The sequence below is a fragment of the Camelus dromedarius genome, chromosome 8, assembly GCF_036321535.1.
Source record: "Camelus dromedarius isolate mCamDro1 chromosome 8, mCamDro1.pat, whole genome shotgun sequence".
NCBI classification, from domain to species: Eukaryota; Metazoa; Chordata; class Mammalia; order Artiodactyla; family Camelidae; genus Camelus; species Camelus dromedarius.
Genome location: NC_087443.1, coordinates 56408233 through 56427486, shown reverse-complemented (window position 1 = coordinate 56427486; position 19254 = coordinate 56408233). Strand labels below are relative to the sequence as shown.

Below are 19254 nucleotides of genomic sequence, written 5' to 3'. Positions count from 1 at the left end.
CCTTTTCTCCTCACCCCTACTGGCCCAGGGAATTTCTGCGAGGAACTTGAAGGAGGGGTGGGCAGACATGTCATTAAGTAGTAAAACCTTGTTTACTTAACAGACATATTCTTAAAGATCTCCTCCAACGACGTTTTGACATATTACTTAAATTAGCCACAGAAGGATCGCCAGTGCCGAGAGAGTAAAATGACCCTTCCTGTGGTTTCCAGTTACTCTTATCTTTGTTTGCACCCAACAAATGCAGTGACAAGGTCACCGAAGTCATTGCAGAGCTAAGGGGTCCCGCTGACTGAGGAAGGGACCATGAGGACTTATTTCCTCCCTAACAGCCACCTCCACCTACCTGGAGGGCCCCCTCTTCCACTCCCCCAGGATTTCCGTCAGCTTCCCTGTCCTCCTGATCCCAGGCCTGAGAGCCTGGTTCCCCACCTGGTTGGGCAGAGGAGCCTTGCCAGGTTCGTGGTAGCAGCCTCGATCGCTGTTTCTCATGGAAGGCCTGTCCCTACTTTTGCCCTCCCTGCACTTAGGATTGGAGGGAGGAAGTCCCTAGAGGCTCTCCTTAGAGGACCAAGGCTACACCCCTCCCTACCGAACTGGGAGGGCGGGCACACTCCAAGATCTCACCCTAAGCATCCTGTGTGTCCAGGGTAGGCCAGCCTCTGGAGGTCGGTCCCTGTAAGCAGAGGAGTGAGCACCCAGGCCTTTTCTGTGGGTGGCTGTCGTGGCAGGCTCCTTTCCTCAGTGATGTCATGTTCCCTTTCACCCTGATCTCTAAGAACTGGCTCTTTCTTGGAATTGCAGTCATGCACCAGTTGTCTGAGAAGCTATGTATTTCCAAAGAGCCTTTTGCAAGTGGGAAAGAAAGAGTCCCCAAGAAGGAGAAATGCTGCCTCACAAGCAGTGGGCATAGAGACATGTGTCTTTTGTTCTCAGCTGTAAACTCAGCACAGTGCTGGGGTAGAGGCACTCAGTAAGTGCTCAGTGGGTGAACAACGAATGTGTGAATGTAGGTGGCCAGTCTTGGGCAGAGGTGGCCCTTCATATTAAAGCAGATCTTCAGACTGGTCTGGGTCCCTGACGCCAGCTTTCCTTCTGGCTCTTTCTTCCCAGAGCTGGCACTTGGCCCCAGGGCTCTGTAAACCTCCAAAGTTCCCACTGATCAAGCAGGGTTTGAGGGAACCACACGGGGTCCACCCGTGAGACGGTACCAGCTCTGAGCTCTGAGCAGGGCTGAGCTTCTCTTCCTCTTCACCTCCTCACCCACCCACTCCCGCCACCCCACCAGATCACTACAAGGAAGCTCAGCCCAGGTCTACCTTGGTAGCTGTAAGCTGTTAGAACACACGATCATTTGGATTTCTAGCAAAGACAGACTAGGGAGTGAATCATTGCTTCACGGGAAGAGTCCCGGGAGGATGCTTTTAAGTAGCAAGGTCCACTAACGCATTTTAAAATGATTTAGGGAAAAAAACCTGACCCATAGACATTTAGGCCTGGGAAAGAACTTTGGAGGTCATCCAGTCCCTCATTTGACCCCCATTCCAGGATGTCTGAACCCCTCTATGATACTCTCACTCACTTTTCAGAAACGCAGCCAGCCTGACCAGCCTGCACACTGCTGCCCCAAATCTAAAATGTCCTTTTTAAATGCAAGTCTGATCATGTCTCTGCCGGACTTGAAACCACCCGCACTGTGTGACTCCAGGCTCCTCACCCTGGCGTGGCAGGCAGGCTCTACAGGCCCTAACTGCTGCTCCACGCAAGACTGTCTCGGCCTTCTCCTGCACCCTCCCTTCTGCCCCACCCTCCCCTCCACACCCCAGACACTGCATTCCAAAGACAGCAACTGCATTAGGCCTGCACCAAGCTGAGTCAAATCCAGGCACCTGGAATGCAGCTCCCACAGGAACCCCAGTTCCCGTTCTCCAGAGGGCCTTTCCTGCCGGCTCCTCCAGCCCGCCTCCATAGTCAGTCCCTCCCTCCAGTGGGCTACGCCTGCTCTTTGCATCTGTTGCTACCCTGGTGTCTCCCCCTGTGTCGTGTCTCGCCCTGGTGGACTGTAAACTCCTTGAGGTCAGGAGCAATGCCTTAGGCATCATTTCTAACCTGGCCCTTAGCACCTGCTAAATGTTTGAAGAATGGATGTGTATATTACTATAAACCGAGGGCTTTTCCATTTGGAAAGCAGTGTTTAAAAAGTCAAAGAATTCCGTAGAGTCCCTAGACAAATTAGTAACAGAAGCCAGCCTATTCCTCAACGTCTGACAGTCCTGTGACTTCCATTCAGCATTTGGCAGCTACTCCTGGACCAGGAGCACCTGGTGGGCCTGGACTCCATCTCCTGAGATGCATTCGTTCATTCAACAAACATTTATGCAGTAGTAACAGCACTTTTGTTGTTACCATTACCTACCGCACATGGACTCGATTTGCCAGGCCCTGTGCATGCATTATCTCGAAATTTCATTTCCCATTTTACAGACCAGGAAGTCCAAGCAGTTAATAAAACTTATTATTTTTGTGCATGAGACTAGGAGACTCCATTTGTCCTCTAACTTTAGGAAACACCATTTCATTAGTCTGCTGGTCTCTGTGACTCCTCCCAGCCTGGGTCCCCTGAGTCTTTGTCTGCCTTGTTCTGGAGCAGAACCAAGTCTCCCTTCTGTAAGTGCAGCTGCAGGCAGTGTCTGGAACTGTCTCCAGGTAGAGGGAAGGCAGAGGACGCTCTATAATTTCACATGTGGCAGAGAGTGGCCTCTGTAGGGAGGCAGGTCCAGACAGGGCTCTCTGTGCCCAGTTCTTCCAAACTGACCCAACTGATGAGTCTCAGCTCCAGCCCTTGGGAGGAGGGAGTGGGGGAAGGAGGGAGAACAGGAATGATGCTCTAGTCCAGGGTTTCTCAATCTCAGCATTACTGACATCTGGGGCTGGATAATTCTTTGTTGTGGGGGCTGTCCTGTGCAGTGTAGGACGCTTGGCAGCATCCCTGGCCTCCACCTGCTAGGTGCCAATAGCACCCCCCTTCCTTGCTTGGGATAACCAAAAATGCTCTTCAGACATTGACAGATGTTGAGGGCAGGGGATGCAAATCACCCTTGGTTGAGAACCATCGCAATAGACTAATGGAAGTTCCTCTGGATGGAAACCTTAGGAGAGGAAAGTCATACTCCCTCTAACTCATGACCAGGGAGTGGAGGCTTTAAATAGGCAGTCTAGAAGGGCAGGTTGGGGTGGCGTCTGGCCCTCCAGACCTTTGGGGAGTCTGCTGTCTTCCTTCTCCTCTCATCCTGCCTCTCCTTTTTCAGCTACCTTTTTAGCATCCTTTAATGTTCAGCTACACCACCCTACCTCTGCAGAAACTTTCCTCTTCCCCTCCCCGCCCCAACCCGGCTAATTTAGATATCTTTGTGCCCCTCCTCCACAGCACCCTTCACCCTGTACTGCAATGTTGACTAGCTTTCTCCCCATGGCCCCAGCACCAAGTACATCCCAGGCTCATCGGGGGTTCACAGGAAGTGTCACTGTGGGTCCGTGGTCCAGGACAGCTTCTCTTAGCTCTCCAATGGCAACACCTTATTCCCAGACGCTCCTTTGTGGATCTCTGTGTGGATCTGGTGACCCAGCCCATGCAGGGGGGAGTGCTCCTGTGTCTCCTCAAGCCTCCACCCTCCTCCAGTTTCTAGAAAGGGTCTGGGCTCCCTGCTGGTTCCCAACATCTGAAGCATTCAGGGCTTGAGCTTTTGTGAGAGCTCGGGGGTGGTGTCTTCGGCTCTTTTGATAATTGTTAAAGAACTGCTTGCCCTAAAAATTGCCCTGGAAGCCTCCCCCTACAGCTGCCTGACCCCACATCAGAGATCTAGGTTGCTTGGTTACCAGTTTTCAGACCCAATTCAGGAAAAGTCCTGAGGCCGCAGAAAACTGAGTTTGGCTGCATGTGACCCACAGCCACTGCCTAAAGACTGTCCAACCTTAACAGTGTCTGTGGGAAAGGAAAGGAAAGAAGCAGTGAGGGCTGCCCTCCTGTCCCCTGAGGCTTCTCTAGCTCACATACCCCTTGAACCCGTGGCAACTCATAGGTTACTCATGTTACAGACAAGCACACTGGAGATCAGAAAGATTAAGGAATGTGCCCAAGGTCACCTGCTAGTTTCTGATGGGGTTGAGGTCCAAATCCAGGTCCCCAACTCTGAGCTTTGGCTTGTTTATTTATTTTCTCTCTATCCCCCTGAGGATTGTTCAAGATTGTTCACGATTGTTTGCTTATCAAGCATTTTTAAGAAATTATCATCACAAAGCAATCCTTCCCACTGCCTGAAACACAAGTCCTACCACCTCTGGCCCTTGTTAAGACCCCCCTTTGCCCCTCCTCTCCCCTCCCCTGCCGGAGCAGCCCGATGCTCTGGCCCTGCACCCTGTGTCCAAGTTCTGCTGTTGATGTTTCTCCTCACCTCCTCCGGGCTGCGCTTCCCCTAGGTGCCCTCCGATTGCGCTGACACTACTCATGTACTACTTAATGCCACTCCTGCCTGTGAGTACTTCTCCCGGGGTTCGAACACATAGTAGGTGCTTGATACACAGCATTCAAGAAAACAAAAAAGTTCACTTCAACCTGCTTTTTAATTCTATTTTTAGCTTTGCCCCGTGTTCTCCCAGAAGACTGAGATGTTCACAGTGGCATGACAGGAGGTTTCTGAGCCAGCCATGTAAAATGTGAGGTCACTCGGCACTGGCTGTCCTGCTTCAGGCAGTACCATCCCGCTCTGCTTTCTTCCCTGAACTCCATATCCTGCTTCTTCCTATGATACTCTCTGGCTAAATAGATTTTCCTGATAGCCTTCAACAAGCTGTTGATGAATTTTGGTAGCAGCAACATTTTTCACTTCAAATCAGATTGCAGCTTATACTCCCATCTGGGGACCACGAGTCTGGGGCAGTGGTGCTCGCCCAGACTGCCTGTTAACGTCATCAGGGGAGCATCTAAAAATATACAGCACCCAAGGCCCACCCCAGACCAATTAAACTAGAAACTGGGATGAAGGATCTAGGCAGCAGCATAGCTCTAAAAAACTCCCCAGGTGACTTGATTGGGCAGCTGGAGTTTAGAACCATTGGTTAAGAGCCTGGCTACTGAAAGTGAAGTCTGCAGACAGGCATCCTTGGTATCACCTGGTGGCTGGTGAGAATGCAGAATCTCAGGCCTCACCCCAGACTTACCAAATGAGAATCTACATTTTACTGAGAGCCTCGGGTGATCTGTAAGCACATACAGTTTAAGAAGCATTGCTTTTGGGAAAGAGCAGTTTTAAAATAACTGTATGACAAGTTACAAGCAATTTCTGCTGATTCACATTAGCATTTGGACATATTCCTTCCTTCCTTTGTTTGACGAATATTAGTTGATCACCTCCAAGTGCTAGGCACCATGATGGTTTGGGGGAACTCACAAGCATGCATCTCTATCTTGGCTTGCAAATTCCTGCCCATACCCCATTTTCTCTAGACTCTGGTCATTAATGGTGGCTATCTTTTGTCTTCTAGACCTGACCCCCATCCAGTTCCAACCCTGTCTTTCTTCTCAATTCTTTGCAAAAATCAGAGTCAGAATCCCTTTTTGTCACTCCCTGTCAATTGTGATCATCTGACTTTGAGCTGAAGACAGCTAGTACTTTGAGTGTCTGATGAACAACTGAGCTTACAGTCCTGAGGACTGTATAGTCTTCAGATTGGTTTCAGCTCCTTAGATCTAGAGGCAGGGGAGAAGTTTCTGGAACTAATTGCTATAGTATGTAGTATGATTTCTTGACTCTGGCTATTCAATGTGTAGTTTATGGACCAGGACCATCAGAATCACATGGAAGCTTGTTCAAAACAGAATCTTGGGCCCTCCTGCAGATCAACTAAACCAGAATGTGCATTTTAATAAGACTGTTAAAGTGATTCATATACATATTAAAGTTTGAGAAGCACTGAAGCCCTGGTACAGAACTGTGTTTCTCAAATTTTGCAACATATTGCAATCACATAGAGCACTTTTAAAGTTCTGATGCCCCTGCTGCATCCTATGATGATTAAGTGAGACTATCTTGGGATGAGACTCAGGCATGAGTATTTTTTTATTATGATAAAACTTATGTAACACAAAATTTACCATTTTAACCATTTATAAGTATATAGTGGAGTGATATTAAATACATTCACATCATCATGCAAACATCAGCACCATCCATCTCCAGAACTTTTTGTCTTCCTGAACTGAAACTCCATTAAACACTAACTCCCTCTCCCACCAACCCCTGGTAACCACCATTCTACATTCTGCCTCTGTGAATTTGACTACTCTGGGCACTTTGTATAAGTAGAATCATATAGTATTTGTCTGTTTGTGACTGACTTATTTTACTTAGCCTAATGCCTTCCAGGTTCATCCACGTGTGTCAGAATTTCCTTTGGGGGGCATATCATATCCCATGGTATGTGCAGGCCATGTTTGGGACATGTGGATTGATGGATGCTCAAGTTGCTTTCGGCCACTGTGAATGTTGCTACTACAAACGTGGGTATACAAATATCTGTTCAAGTATCTTCTTTCCATTCTTTTGGGTGCATACCCAGAAGTGGAATTGCTGGATCATACGGTAACTGTTTTTTGGACTTTTTTGAGGAACTGCTGCACAGCAGTTTTCTGCAGCAGCTGCTCCATTTTACATTCCCATCAGCAATGAACAGGGGTCCCACCAACAACTGCTGTTTCCTGATTTTTTGATTATAGCCATCCTAATGGGTGTGAGGTGTTATCTCATTGTGGTTTTGACTTGCATTTCCCTAATGATTAGTGATGTTGAGCATCTTTTCATGTGCTTATTCACCATTTATATATCTTCTTTGGAGAAATGTTTATTCAAGTCCTTTACCCATTTTGAATTGGGTTGTTTTGTTGTTGTTGTTGAATAGTTGGAGTTCTTTATATATCCTGGATATTATTTCCTTATCAGAAATATGATTTGCAAATATTTTCTCCCATTTGTCTTTTCACTTTATTGATAGTGTCCTTTGATGCACAAAAGTTTAAAATTTTGATACAACCTATTTAATCTGTTTTTTCTTTTGTTGCCTGTGCTTTTGATGTCATATCCAAGAAATCACTTTCAGACAATGGTATTATTTAAAGCTCCCCAAGTGATTCCAACACACAGCTAAGTTTGAGCAAGTGTTTCTTAAACTTTAACATCCATTCAGATCACCTGAAATCTTGTTAAAATGCACATTCTGATTTATTGGGTCAGTGGAGAGGGGTGCCCAAGATTCTGCATTTCTAACTCCTCGTTAATGCTGCTGCCAGTGGTCTGGGGACCACTGAGTAGCCAGGGTATAGAGGAGCATTTCAGTAATTTCCTTCATCTGAGCCCTGAGATGGGTGGATATTTACCAGAACTTTCCTTAAGTTTCCCACCACAACTGTTTCCCAGCAGGCCCTCTGCTGACCCTCTAACTTTCAACTGGTACTGAGCAGCCCCAGAGGGTCCCCTGGGAGCCTTTGGCATGGCAGGAGAATGAAATATAAAGGCTGTGTTCTCCCTGCTCCACTCTCACCCCGCCCCGCAGTGGGAGGCCGTCCACTGGTCTGCCCGCGCCCGGTGCCTTCAGTTCCACACTAACGATGGCTAGTTCCTGCCTGGTTTTGGCCCTGGTGAGGGAACTGCTACAGAGCTCTGCTGAAAAAGGGTTTTGTTCAAAATATGTTTAATATGCTCAGAAAGGAAAACCACACAGGTTAGTCTGAAGTTTGTAGAAGAAGCTAAGGAGAAAAAAATGCTGAAGTTCTGCTTCTAAAAAAAAAAATCCTTTAATCCATCACAGAATTTTACAGCCAGAAAGGACCTTTAGAGATCTACTCCCAAACCCTCATTTTGGAGAAGAAAGCTGGGACCCAGCAAGGTGGTGACTTGTTCAAGGTCACCAAGCAAAATAGAGGTCAGCCCATAGGTGTATTATTTCTTTTTAATCTTGCTTTAGGTTATTTATCTGGAAATGGGTAACACAGAGTAGCTAATTCTCTCATATGGCTCTTTTAATTAAAGGTTCTACTTTTCAAAAAAAGGTAAAAATCAAAAGGCTAGGTTATGGTTCTTGCCCTTCATGGCTTTCATTAGAAAATCTCTACTAGTTGTTTATATGACTCTAATAGGACCTGCCTCCCTGGTGGCAGTGACCCAAATTGCAAGTCTGGTGCCTGGAAGGAACTTAATACCTTCTAGAAGGCATATCCAATACCACTTTGTCCTTCCACGCCCAATGTGAATGCTGTAAGCTGATCACAGTACTCTTCCATGCCACTGCCAATCAGTTTGGCTCTCAAGTTGAAACTCATTGGCCATCCCTACAATAGACTTCATACCTTGAAAAGTCTAGTGACCTTCAGATCCATGCTACATTTCAACATGTCCACACTGGTTATTAAATACTCTTGAGCTTCTCATTTTCCCTCCCCACTGCTCATTAATCCAATTATGTTTTCTTTATCCAACCCAACTCCCTGCCAAGTCGCAGGACTCTTGTAGTGATGTGATTAGACAGCCAGGAGATGATGCAGTCTTGTCCAGGCATCTCTGTAATCTGGACTGACCTCACTCTGACCGTGCAACACCCAACATGTGCCCTCTCAACACGCTGCGAGAACATCCTTCCCAGGAAGGCTCGCTGAGGTTAGTTTCTGCCGCTGAGGGTTAGTTGAAGCCCTGCCCCTGTGTCTCCCTCCAGCCTCTCCAGCAAGGCAGTAGGGAGGCTTCTAAATCATGTCTGGCTCCAGAGACAGTGCCTGGGCCCTTCATTTTGGTCTCTGGGTCCTGAACTGGAGCAAGCTCCTTTGCTGGCAGGAATATCAGTCTCCAGCTGGGGAGTCAGTCTTCAGATCCTCCCTTCATTAAGACATCAGCCTCACTCAGGCTTGCTCTTGGCTGCCAGACGCACTGACAAGCCAGCAGGAAAAGTTCCATCAGAAAGAGGTGTGCCGCCCTCTGAAGGCAGGAAGGCCCCGCTTTGCCTGCGGGACTGGGCCTGAGCAGACTTGGTGGGACTTGTCCCAGGGAAGCCTTTGGAACACGCTGTGAGTTCTGAGTCTAGGCCTGCGGGCAGCATCTCGGGGCGGTGCTGTCTGTCACGTTCCAAGTGCCTCCCCTGCTCACGCAAGGAGAGGATGGGGTCCTTCCACCTCCTTGGCCATTCTCATCTGTTTCCTGGGTGCCTGCCACCAGCTCCCGTAGCCCCAGGATGTTTGGCAACACCCTGAGTTATGTTAGTGATATAATAATGAATTATACAATGGATTATACATAATTAATTTATAATAAAACACACACACAATGGTTTAATTTCTCCAAGTAAATGATGTGCTGCCCGCTGGATCCTGCTGGAAGACATTCCGTAACTGACTGCCTCCTGGTCTGGAGGTGATGGCCAGCTGCCCTAGGGAGGGACCTGGACAGAAGGAAACTTCCAAGTCGGAGATTCCCTCCAGGCTCCCTCTGGAGTAGGTCCCACAGAAGGATAATCCTTTACTGCCTCTCCTGTTGTTCTAGGCGTGGACACTCATGGGCACTCGCCCACCCCTGGACTGTGTGAAATCTGTTATTCTTTTCATCCTCCCAACCTTTCTCCCAGAGTATGGGAAGTAGTGTGTTTCTACTCTACCATTCCTTCCTTCCCTCCTTCATTCACTCCACAAATTTGTATTGAGTGCCTCTTACGTGCCAGACACTGCTTGGCTTGGTGTGCATAGGTAAACAAAACAGATCAAGATCCTTGCCCTGGTGGAGCTTACGTCCTAGGGAGACAGACACTAGACAATAAACATGACACATGAGGGAATTATCTGGTATGTTACTTAGTGATTGATAGATACTGTAGAAAAAGAAAAGGCCGAGCAGGATAAGGGTGACGAGGTGTGATGCGGGCAGATTGCAATTTTAAAGAGCATAGTCAGGATGGGTATGGAAAAGTGACAGCCTAGGGTTTCCCAAGCCCTCTGTGACCAGGGAAGAAAGTCATTCCTGTGCCGACCCAGGCTTAGATTTTCCTGGGCCGCTTTGGCTGCCAGATCTTTCAGTAACATTTGCAACTTTTGGTTTCAGATGTTCAGGATGTTTCTGTTCCTGCTGCTGCTGTGGTTTCTGCCCCTGACTGAGGGGTCCCAGCGGGCTGAACCCATGTTCACAGCAGTCACCAACTCAGTCCTACCCCCTGACTATGACAGCAACCCCACCCAGCTCAACTATGGAGTGGCAGTTACTGATGTGGACCACGATGGGGACTTTGAGATCGTCGTGGCAGGGTAAGTGCCTCACACCCTGAATTTGACAGATATATTAGTCAGCTTTTGCTGTAATCGAGCCAGATAACAAATAACTCCAAAAACCCAGGGACTTGCAGTGACACACATTCTCACTCATGGGTCTTGGCTGGGCTTTGCTGGGTGCTGGTAGGCTACATCCTTGCCTTTTACTATAGCAGTGAGTTGGGATGGAGGGTAGATTGGAAGAAAGGTGCTTGATCTACAGGCTTTCCACGGAGAAGATTTGAATGCTCTGCTTCAAAGCATTCTGTTCATATGTTAGCCTCCTTAGTTATGCAGGTGTTACTTCCTCACCAGTGAGACTCTCAAATCTCTATGTAGGAGGGGCTGAAGGGTGACAGTTGTGGTAGAAGGGGATGCTCAAATCTGCCTTTGCATAGTATTTTACACAAAGACTAAGAGAACATTGTCTGTTTCAGAGAAGGGAGGAAGATGGGAATGAAGAGGGGTACTATACTTCCTCTAAACAATGCCTTGGTGCTCCTGCTGCCTTCTCTCCTGAGAAGCAACATTGCATAGCAAGAAAAGCATAAGATTTGGAGTCCAAATAGCTTGAGTTCATACTTAGATCTACAACTTACTAGTTGCATGACCTTGAGCCAGTCCCTTACTTGCTGCGATTCAGATAGCTCACCTGCAAAGATGGGGCTAGTCATGCCCTCTTGTCCTAAGGTCTCCGTAGGCTGTTGCACTGAGGTGCACTGTAAATTCTGCCAATCCCCACTGATAGTCATTCCTTATTGTGCCAGGCACTAATATATGCCAGGCATTGTGCCAAGCCTTTCACATGCACGTCTTATTTAATCTTCCTGACAACATTCTGAAGTAAGTATACAAAAAGGAAACTGGGGTTCAGAGATGGTGAACAGCTGCCCTCTGTCAAGTAAATAGTAAGTGGATGAGTCAGGATTTGAACCCCAAGGCTCCCTAACTATAGAACTGCTAAACTACATTGTACAAAGTCTAGTTATCACTTCAAAAATCAGCCAATCAATAAAAACACTACAGGGGCCTGTCAACCTCGTTCTGGGAGGCCCTAGCTTTTATGGTGACACTGAACAAAGTAACTGGTAAGTAACATTATTTGTAGCAGTTGCCTGTAACAGTCAAAAGCATTGACCTTGGACCTGGAAAACCTGGTTTTAACCCTATACCACCCAATGGTTGTGAACCTTGTGCATATTACTCAACTACACAGCCCTACTTTCCTCACCTGTAAAATGGGCATATGGAAATCTACCTCCACCTACCACACAGGGCCGTAGTGAGGATCAGTGGCAATGATGTACAGAACAGATACTTTGTAAAGTACATTTCTTCTTTCATTTATTCTTTTCCTCTACCCAACAAAGAGTAGAAGGTACCAGATTCTAGGTCTCCTGGAAGTATAGATTAGTGTGCTGACACATGGAACTTTCTGTGGTGGTGTAGATGTTCTGTGTCGCTCTGTCCAGTATGGTGTCCAGTAGCCATGTGTGGCTACTGAGCACTTGAAGTGTGCTACTGTGACCAAAGAACAGAATTTTAAGTTTTATTTCATTTCAATTATATAGCCACATTTAAATTAGACAGCACAGTTCTGGGACTTCAGAAGGAAAAACTAAAGAGCAGAATGTGATAGAAAAAAGAAAAATAGCCATGGTTATAATGACCCTTATTGCCGGAGGTGACCTGCGCAGGGTTGGGGCCAAGTAGTTTGTCTGCATTCGGTTCTGTGACTGTCCAGTCACTCTCTGAGTCTGAGAGAAGCCCTGGCCAAACCCTGCCTCGGAGAGCCTGTGCCACTCTGCTAGGGTCTCCGTAAAGGACCATGATGCACTTCTGAGATGTTCTGGTTGGCCCTGTCTCCTGCCAGATGACACCAGCCTCCCTGTGGTAGGTGCTGGGAGCTGACAGAGGATAGAGAACAGTGGGGCAACCATATTTCCCTTCTCCTGGGCCTCCCACAAGTTACTGCAGTGAGCAGGCTCTCCTTTCATCTTAGACGATGGGCCTCAAGCTCAGGGCTCCATCCCATCCATCCTTGGAGGTGCACGGGATTGCTACTGCATCTCCTGAGCATTCAGCTTCTTGCTTTCCCAGTGCTGGGCATTCATTTCATCTTCCTTTTCATTGAAGCCCTTTTCCTTTTTTCTTCCAAGGAACTCAATAAATTTGTTTTTGTGTCTTCTGTGGTGGAGAAGCTAGACCATCATTCATAGGCAGTTTAGAGTAGATGTCTAAACCTTGTCTAGCTTGCTGCTTCCTGGGGGACCTGCAGCACTGTGGAGTCATCCTCTAGAAACAATAACCAGACCATCTTGGGTCTTGATCCTGAATCAGCCAGAGATCAGACAAAGACCCTTGTCTCTTCTCCCAGGGAAGTGCTGAGCCAGGCAGCCCCAGTCTGAGAAAGCTTGGGCTACAGGGTGTTCTGAATGATATTGCTCAACCCCAACAAGGAGGAGGAGTTATATGGAGGACAGGATGGCGAAACTGGGCAGCCTCCCAGCTCCAGGTCAGGCCTTCTTTGTGACTGCTATGAAGCATTGTGAATTCTCAGGGCATCAGAAAGACACATTCTAATTTAAGTACCAAATTACATTCCAAAGGCAAATACAACTTTTTTTTTTATTATCTTCAGCTTAGGATGATTTGTCACTGTCTTCTTTGGGCTGGATAACCAGGGGTTGACTCTACAGATATATTTAAATCAGGACCTTGGGAGGTCATTTGGTCTACCCCTTGCCTTCCAATAAGGTCACACCTAAAATTTTTGGAGACTCCATTCATTTAAGCTTTCCAGGGGGATGTGTGTCATCTTTTTGTAATCTAGCTCAGTTATTTATGTCAAGAATCTATGTGACTAATCTGAATCCCTCATATTCGAGCTTAATAAGCCATTTCGGCTAACTTTTGTTTTGATATTGACTCTGTAGATATAAACCAAGTGGTCACCATCCTTTCAAATAGCGGCAGCTAGGATCACTGCCCTGCCTTCCATGCCTTGTGGACTCCTTGGAGACATTTCTAACTTTGACTTTTATTCAATTTCGTCCACCCTACACTCACATTTAACTCTGTTTCCTTCTGTTTGATGGTAGACTCTCTGTTTAGGAATCACGTAGCAGGAGTTGAAATTTTCAAGAATTGAATGTGAATGCCTTTACCTGGGGCCCCTGCCGTCCAGCTCAGGACAGGCCCACTCTCTATTATCTTACAGACCTTTCCATGGTTGGCCTCCTGAAGGCATTTGTGTTTCTGGCCCCTGGGGTAAGGGCCAGCTCTTCAGTTCATAAGATGCTCTGTACTTGAACTTGTCTTGGATTTGTTCACCTTGTAGTGCGTCTGAATCCAGCCCTGTTGCTTTGAGTATTTACTCTTTGAATAGGTTTGTTTTGTTTTGCTTTTTCGGCATCCTCGTTCTGGGTATTGATGGCATTGATTTTGAGCCTGTTGCGGGTGAGTTTGTGTTGTGTTTCAGATTCTTAGGTTAATTGTGATGGAAGGCGTGAGCGTGCATCTGACCCTGGGAGGAGCGGAAAATGACCGCCCTTTGTTCTTCGGGGATGGGGGAGGGAGGGGGCCGGCTCTGCTCCTCCGCCACAGCTGGACGAGTGCCTCCGCTTGTGGAGGGCTTATCTGTTAGCCGGCAGGTGCGTGATTGCGGTCTGCATACAGTCTCCTCCCCGCGGGGTGAGGGGAGGATTTGATCACCACCAGAGACGTTTGCGCACGCACAGACCATTGAAGATCTTCAAGACCGGTTCCCTGGGTAAATAAAAAGTCCAGTGATTTCTCCTTTTCTCAGTGGAACTAAACACCCAATCTACAGTCTCACACAGTCTGGAAAGGAATCCCTGTTGGTGTCAATCTTGCACAATTCCTTTAGAGGAGCTTTTGTTTCCTGGGATATCCCCAGAGGTCTGAGATAACCCCTCCACCCTGTCAGTTCCCAAGAAGTTTTGCTCAAATAGAAAGATTGTCGTGGTTGTAAAGTTTAAATCACGATTTAGATCAGTTTTTCTACGCAAAGAGCATTCACTTGATAAAACCTTAACGCATTCTTCTTCACACTTGGAAGGGTTTCATTTAAAGGGATGCTATGTATGGTAAACTAGAGTTTTATTTTTTTCTTAATTTTGCCACTATGTCAAAACTTTTTTAATTTACTAAAATTAATTGGATTATTTAAAAGGCAAACTGAATTCAATTACCAGATTAATCATAATCATATAGATATATTTGCCATTATAAATAATAAGAGCAATGATAAAGAATGAGATATTTATCTGTTATTTAACCAAAGCACCATTTATGCATTTTATTATAAGCATACATAGATATATAGTATGTATAGATAGATGTATCTGTATAAATATATTTATATATGTAGCATATATAAATAAATACAGTACATATACATATGTATATACACACACACACTTTTAACAAAATAGGAAAAATACTTTTGAACTTTCAGTCCTAACTGTTGCTTTGTAAAATGCAACATTTTTATAGACTTGATCATCGGTTTTGACAACTTAAAATGTTAGATTATTTCAGTTTCTCTTTTTTAATTTAAAATACATTTCATATTTTGATAACACTTAAGTATGTTTTATTGCCAAAAAAATTCACACAATATAGATGAAAGTAAAAATCCATCTCTACCAATCCCCCATCCCTACTCCAGGCTCATCCCTGTCTTCTAGAATAACAATTGTTTTCAATTTGGTGCTTATACTTCCAGATATTTCTGTTATATATACAGAGGTAGTTATAGATATCAATACATCTTTACAAAATACGTAATTTTTAGGGGAATCAAACTGACACATGTTGTTCCAAAACTGCTTTTCTCACTGTGTAGTATGTTCATTTGTCCAACATACAGATAGATCTAGCTTAATTTTTTTTAAGTTCCTTAGTGTGGATATGCCACATTGATTTGGCCTCTCCTCTGGTGACATTTAAGCTGCCTCTAATCTGTGACCATTTGCAGACAGTGCTGTACTGCACATCCTTACATACATATGCAAATATTTCTCTGGGATAGACACCAAGAAGTGGAAATGCCGGGAATCAAATGCACATTTTAAATCTTAATATATGTTGCCAATATTTCCAATCTCAATCTTTTTCTATTTATTCATAGCCTGGAAATAAAAGGGGGATGAGTGATATCAAAAGCTATTCAAGCACCTACTATGTGTACTGCCTCATAGGCTCTGGGTCTGAACTTTAACCATTTAGATCTAATAATTCCAAGAAGGAAAGGGGGAAGGCCTATTCTACATCTGCAGAAGGCTGCTGCTGTTAAAGTTTGGATGGAGGAACTTCAATGCTCTGATTCAAACAGCTAAAAGGACTTCCTCTAAACCTCCTCTGCAAAAATATGTTTCTTAATTGAGTCACCCTTAACCCTAAGATTCTTGTCGTCGGTATCATGGAAGAATGATTGCAGGGTGCCAGCTCTCCTGCTATGGTTAAGCATGGACCGCCCCCAATTTTAAATACTAATAAGACATGAGCTGGAGCAGGAGCCAGGGCTTTTAAACCCATCCTGAAAACTTTCATAAAAAGGTTACTCAGCAGTACATGGCAGGTTTTACAGAGATGTCTTAAACGCGACATCTGAACCTCCTTCTCCCTAGCCCTGGGCAGCCAGAAGCAATGGGCAGAAATTCCATCCCCAACCCCAAAGGCCTGAGGCCCCTAAGTAATTACCCTAGCCACACGCACATACCCAGATCAAGGTGTCAGAAGGTGTGGTAGGCAGATTACGGCCTTCTAGAGATGCCCGCCTGTGTCTTAATCCCCAGAACCAATGAATATGTGACCTTATATGGCAGAAGGGACTTTGCAGATGTGATTAAGTCAAGGACCTTGAGATAGGGAAATTATCCTGGATTATCCAAGGGGGCCCAGTGCAGTCACAGGGTCCTTAAAAGTGGGAAAAGGGAGACAGAAGAGGAGGTCATAGTGATCCAATGTGAGAAGGACTCAAACCACCATTCCTGGCTTTGAAGACAGAGTTGGGGCCCCAAGTCAAGGAATGTGAGTGGTCTCTAGAAGCTGGAAAAAATAAGGAAATAGATTTACCCCTAGAGCTTCTTGAAGGGAATGAAGCTCTGCCAACAGTTTGATTTCAGCACAGACCAATGTTAGATTTGTAACATACAGAAGTGTAAGATAATCAGTTTGTATTGCTTTATGCCTCTAAGTTTGTGGGAGGTTTTGTTATAGCAGCAATAGGAAACTAATACATTAGGTAAAGGTCAGGTGCTTGGTGACATTTCTCAGAGAGGTGATGGCCATTACCTCCAAAGATTTTAATAAAATTATTTTAATGATTTTGCAGCAATAAAAGAAATATACCATCCACAAGCATCTTACTTAGAAGAATAAAATAATATATTGAAAAGAAACACACCACCAGCAAAAGTGTTTTTCTTAATTTTTATTTACTTATTTTGTGAAGTATAGTTAATATACAGTGTTGTGTTAGTTTCAGGTGTACAGCAAAGTGATTCAGTTAAAAAGTGTTATTTTTAATCAAAGACTATCCCCTGTCTCAGAACAGGTGCAGTTTTGGAAAGAATCCCTAAAATCACACTTCGTTCTTCAGTGACCATCCACATTCCTTTACCCTTCAGCTCACCGTTTGACACCCAGTGCCATGAGTAGTTGGAGGTGAGAAGAGGGATTCAGAGGTTTTAAAGATCTCACTGTCCTCAGTGAGACAAACACACTCAAATTGGATGAGGTCATAAGTGACTTGTGCCCCTAGAGAGATGCAGGCATTCCAGGAGGTTGGAGCTGCGGCAGGCACTTCTGGATGAGAGTCACAGAGGCTTCAGAGGGGCATTTGGGTGGTCTCAGAAGAACAGGTTAGGTCTGTTTAACAAGGGGGCAAAGTCCTCTCCAGGTCGAAGAGAAGTTTAGGCTTATTTGGATTTTGCTGTTTGTTTGTTTTTAGATTAATTTTTTTTTAAAAAAAATCATTTTAACAAAAAACTGATTTTCACAAAGTATTGAAGAGTATTTATAAAAAGCTGTTTCAAAATAGTAATATAATTAAGACACTAAAATTGCCTCTGCTGAAAACGGCAAAGCTACTTTTAGTAGTCTGAATTTTTCATCCATTCAGAAAGTGGATTGTGCCCTGTTTCTAGTCACTTTCCTTTCATCTCTCTTCTCCCATGTTTTTAAGTGGTGGGCTGGCTGGAAGGCCTTCGTTGTCCCCTGGGCCCCACACCAGGCTCCCCACGGTGCAGGCCCACAGCAGGCTGGAGCCCAGGCCATCCCTCCTCCCGGCCCCTGCAGCCACAGGCTTTCTTCCCCCTTCTCCCCCCCAGCACACCTCACACCTCTCTTCGGAGCAGTGCCATTTCCACTCCTAGAATCACTTCTGCTCCGGGAGGGGGTTGGGGTGGCAATCTGACCCCTGCCTCCCTCTCTTGTGTTTTCCCTCACACATCCCTTCTCCCCAGTCCTCCTGACCTGGTAAGTCTCTTTCTTTCGAGAATACTATGGTTATGACTCATTTTTCCTCTGAGAAAGCAGTTATTTTTGAGGTGCAGGTATCCAAGAAAACATGCAAGGAGGTGAAGACCCTGAAACCAAACATCCCCCGCCTCAGTTCTGCACATGTGCTCCCCTCATTACCTTCACCTGTTTGCAGACTGAGGCTGGGATTGGGAAGCTGTGAAGGGCAGAAACAACCTGTCTTGTATTTTACTTACATCGTCTCATTTTAAACCATCCCAGCAGTCCATATGATTTGTAGTATTTAATTGAGTCTAAATTCCACATTTTTTTTCACATTTTTAAAATTGAGGTATAATTGATTTACAGCATTTTATTAGTTTCAGGTGTACAACATAGTGATTCAAATTTATATAGGTTATACTCCATTTATAGTTATTATAAAATATTGGCTCTATTCTCTGTGCTCTACAGTATATCCTTGTAGCTTATTTATTTTATACATAGTAGTTCATACCTCTTATTCCCTTACTGTTAAGTGATTTTAACATTCCTAAAATTGGGATGTGACTTACAATGGGCAGCTTGCACTTAATGGGCAGTTTTTTCTTCCCTAGAGATATGTAAAATAATGGTGTGTCTTATCCCTGATGAGACTTTAGATTTGATGAAAGCACTGTAGAGAGTGTTGTCCTCATTTAGCAGGTGAGGAAACTGAGGCCCAGAGATCTGCTGAGGGTCACGGAGATGGTGAAAGATGGAACTGTTATTCTATATATACCCATTAAATTAAGTTTGTTAATTGTGTTGTTCAAATCATAATCTTTATTAATCTTTTTCTGCCTGTTAGTAACTGAGAGGCTTGGTTTGAAATATCTTGTGGTAGTCCATTTCTTTCTCTGGTTCTGTGTTGAGGCTACTTTATTAGGTGAAGTTTTAGAATTCTTCTTTTTTTAATTGAAATATAATTGATACATAACATTACACTAGTTTCAGGTGTAAAAAATAATGATTTGACATTTGCATGTACTGCAATGTCTTAGAATTCTTACATTTTCCTGGTAAATGGAGCCATTATCATTATGAAGTGACCCCACTTATCACTAATTATGCTTTTGGCCTGATACTGCTATGGCTACTCCATCTTTCTTTTTGTTAGTATTTGCCAGGAATATCTTTTTTTTTTCATATTTTCTCTTTGAACGCTCCAAAGTTCTTACGTTTTATGTATGTTTCTTATATGCAACATAAATATAGCTTTTTTTCAACTATTGAACCATGTCTGTCCTGTTACTGATGAGTTTGGTTCATTCCATTTAATAGGAACGTTGATATGTTTAAACTTGTTTCTATTATTTTTTTTTAACTTCCAGATTTCCAAGTTGTCCATGTTTCTTTTCTTTTCCTTTTTTTTATTTTGAAAAAACTGATTG

The 19254-nt window shown here is 44.8% G+C and overlaps 1 protein-coding gene across 6 annotated transcripts in view; it reads left to right on the top strand.

The window, feature by feature from the left end:
- CRTAC1 (cartilage acidic protein 1) overlaps nt 1-19254 on the top strand; it is a 140779-nt gene that overhangs the window by 12656 nt on the left and 108869 nt on the right. For all 6 annotated transcript variants that reach the window (XM_031461548.2, XM_010974402.3, XM_031461547.2 and 3 more), the window contains exon 2: nt 10131-10330. In XM_031461548.2, the coding sequence (XP_031317408.2) occupies nt 10131-10330 (200 nt within the window). The remainder of the gene's footprint in view (nt 1-10130; nt 10331-19254) is intronic.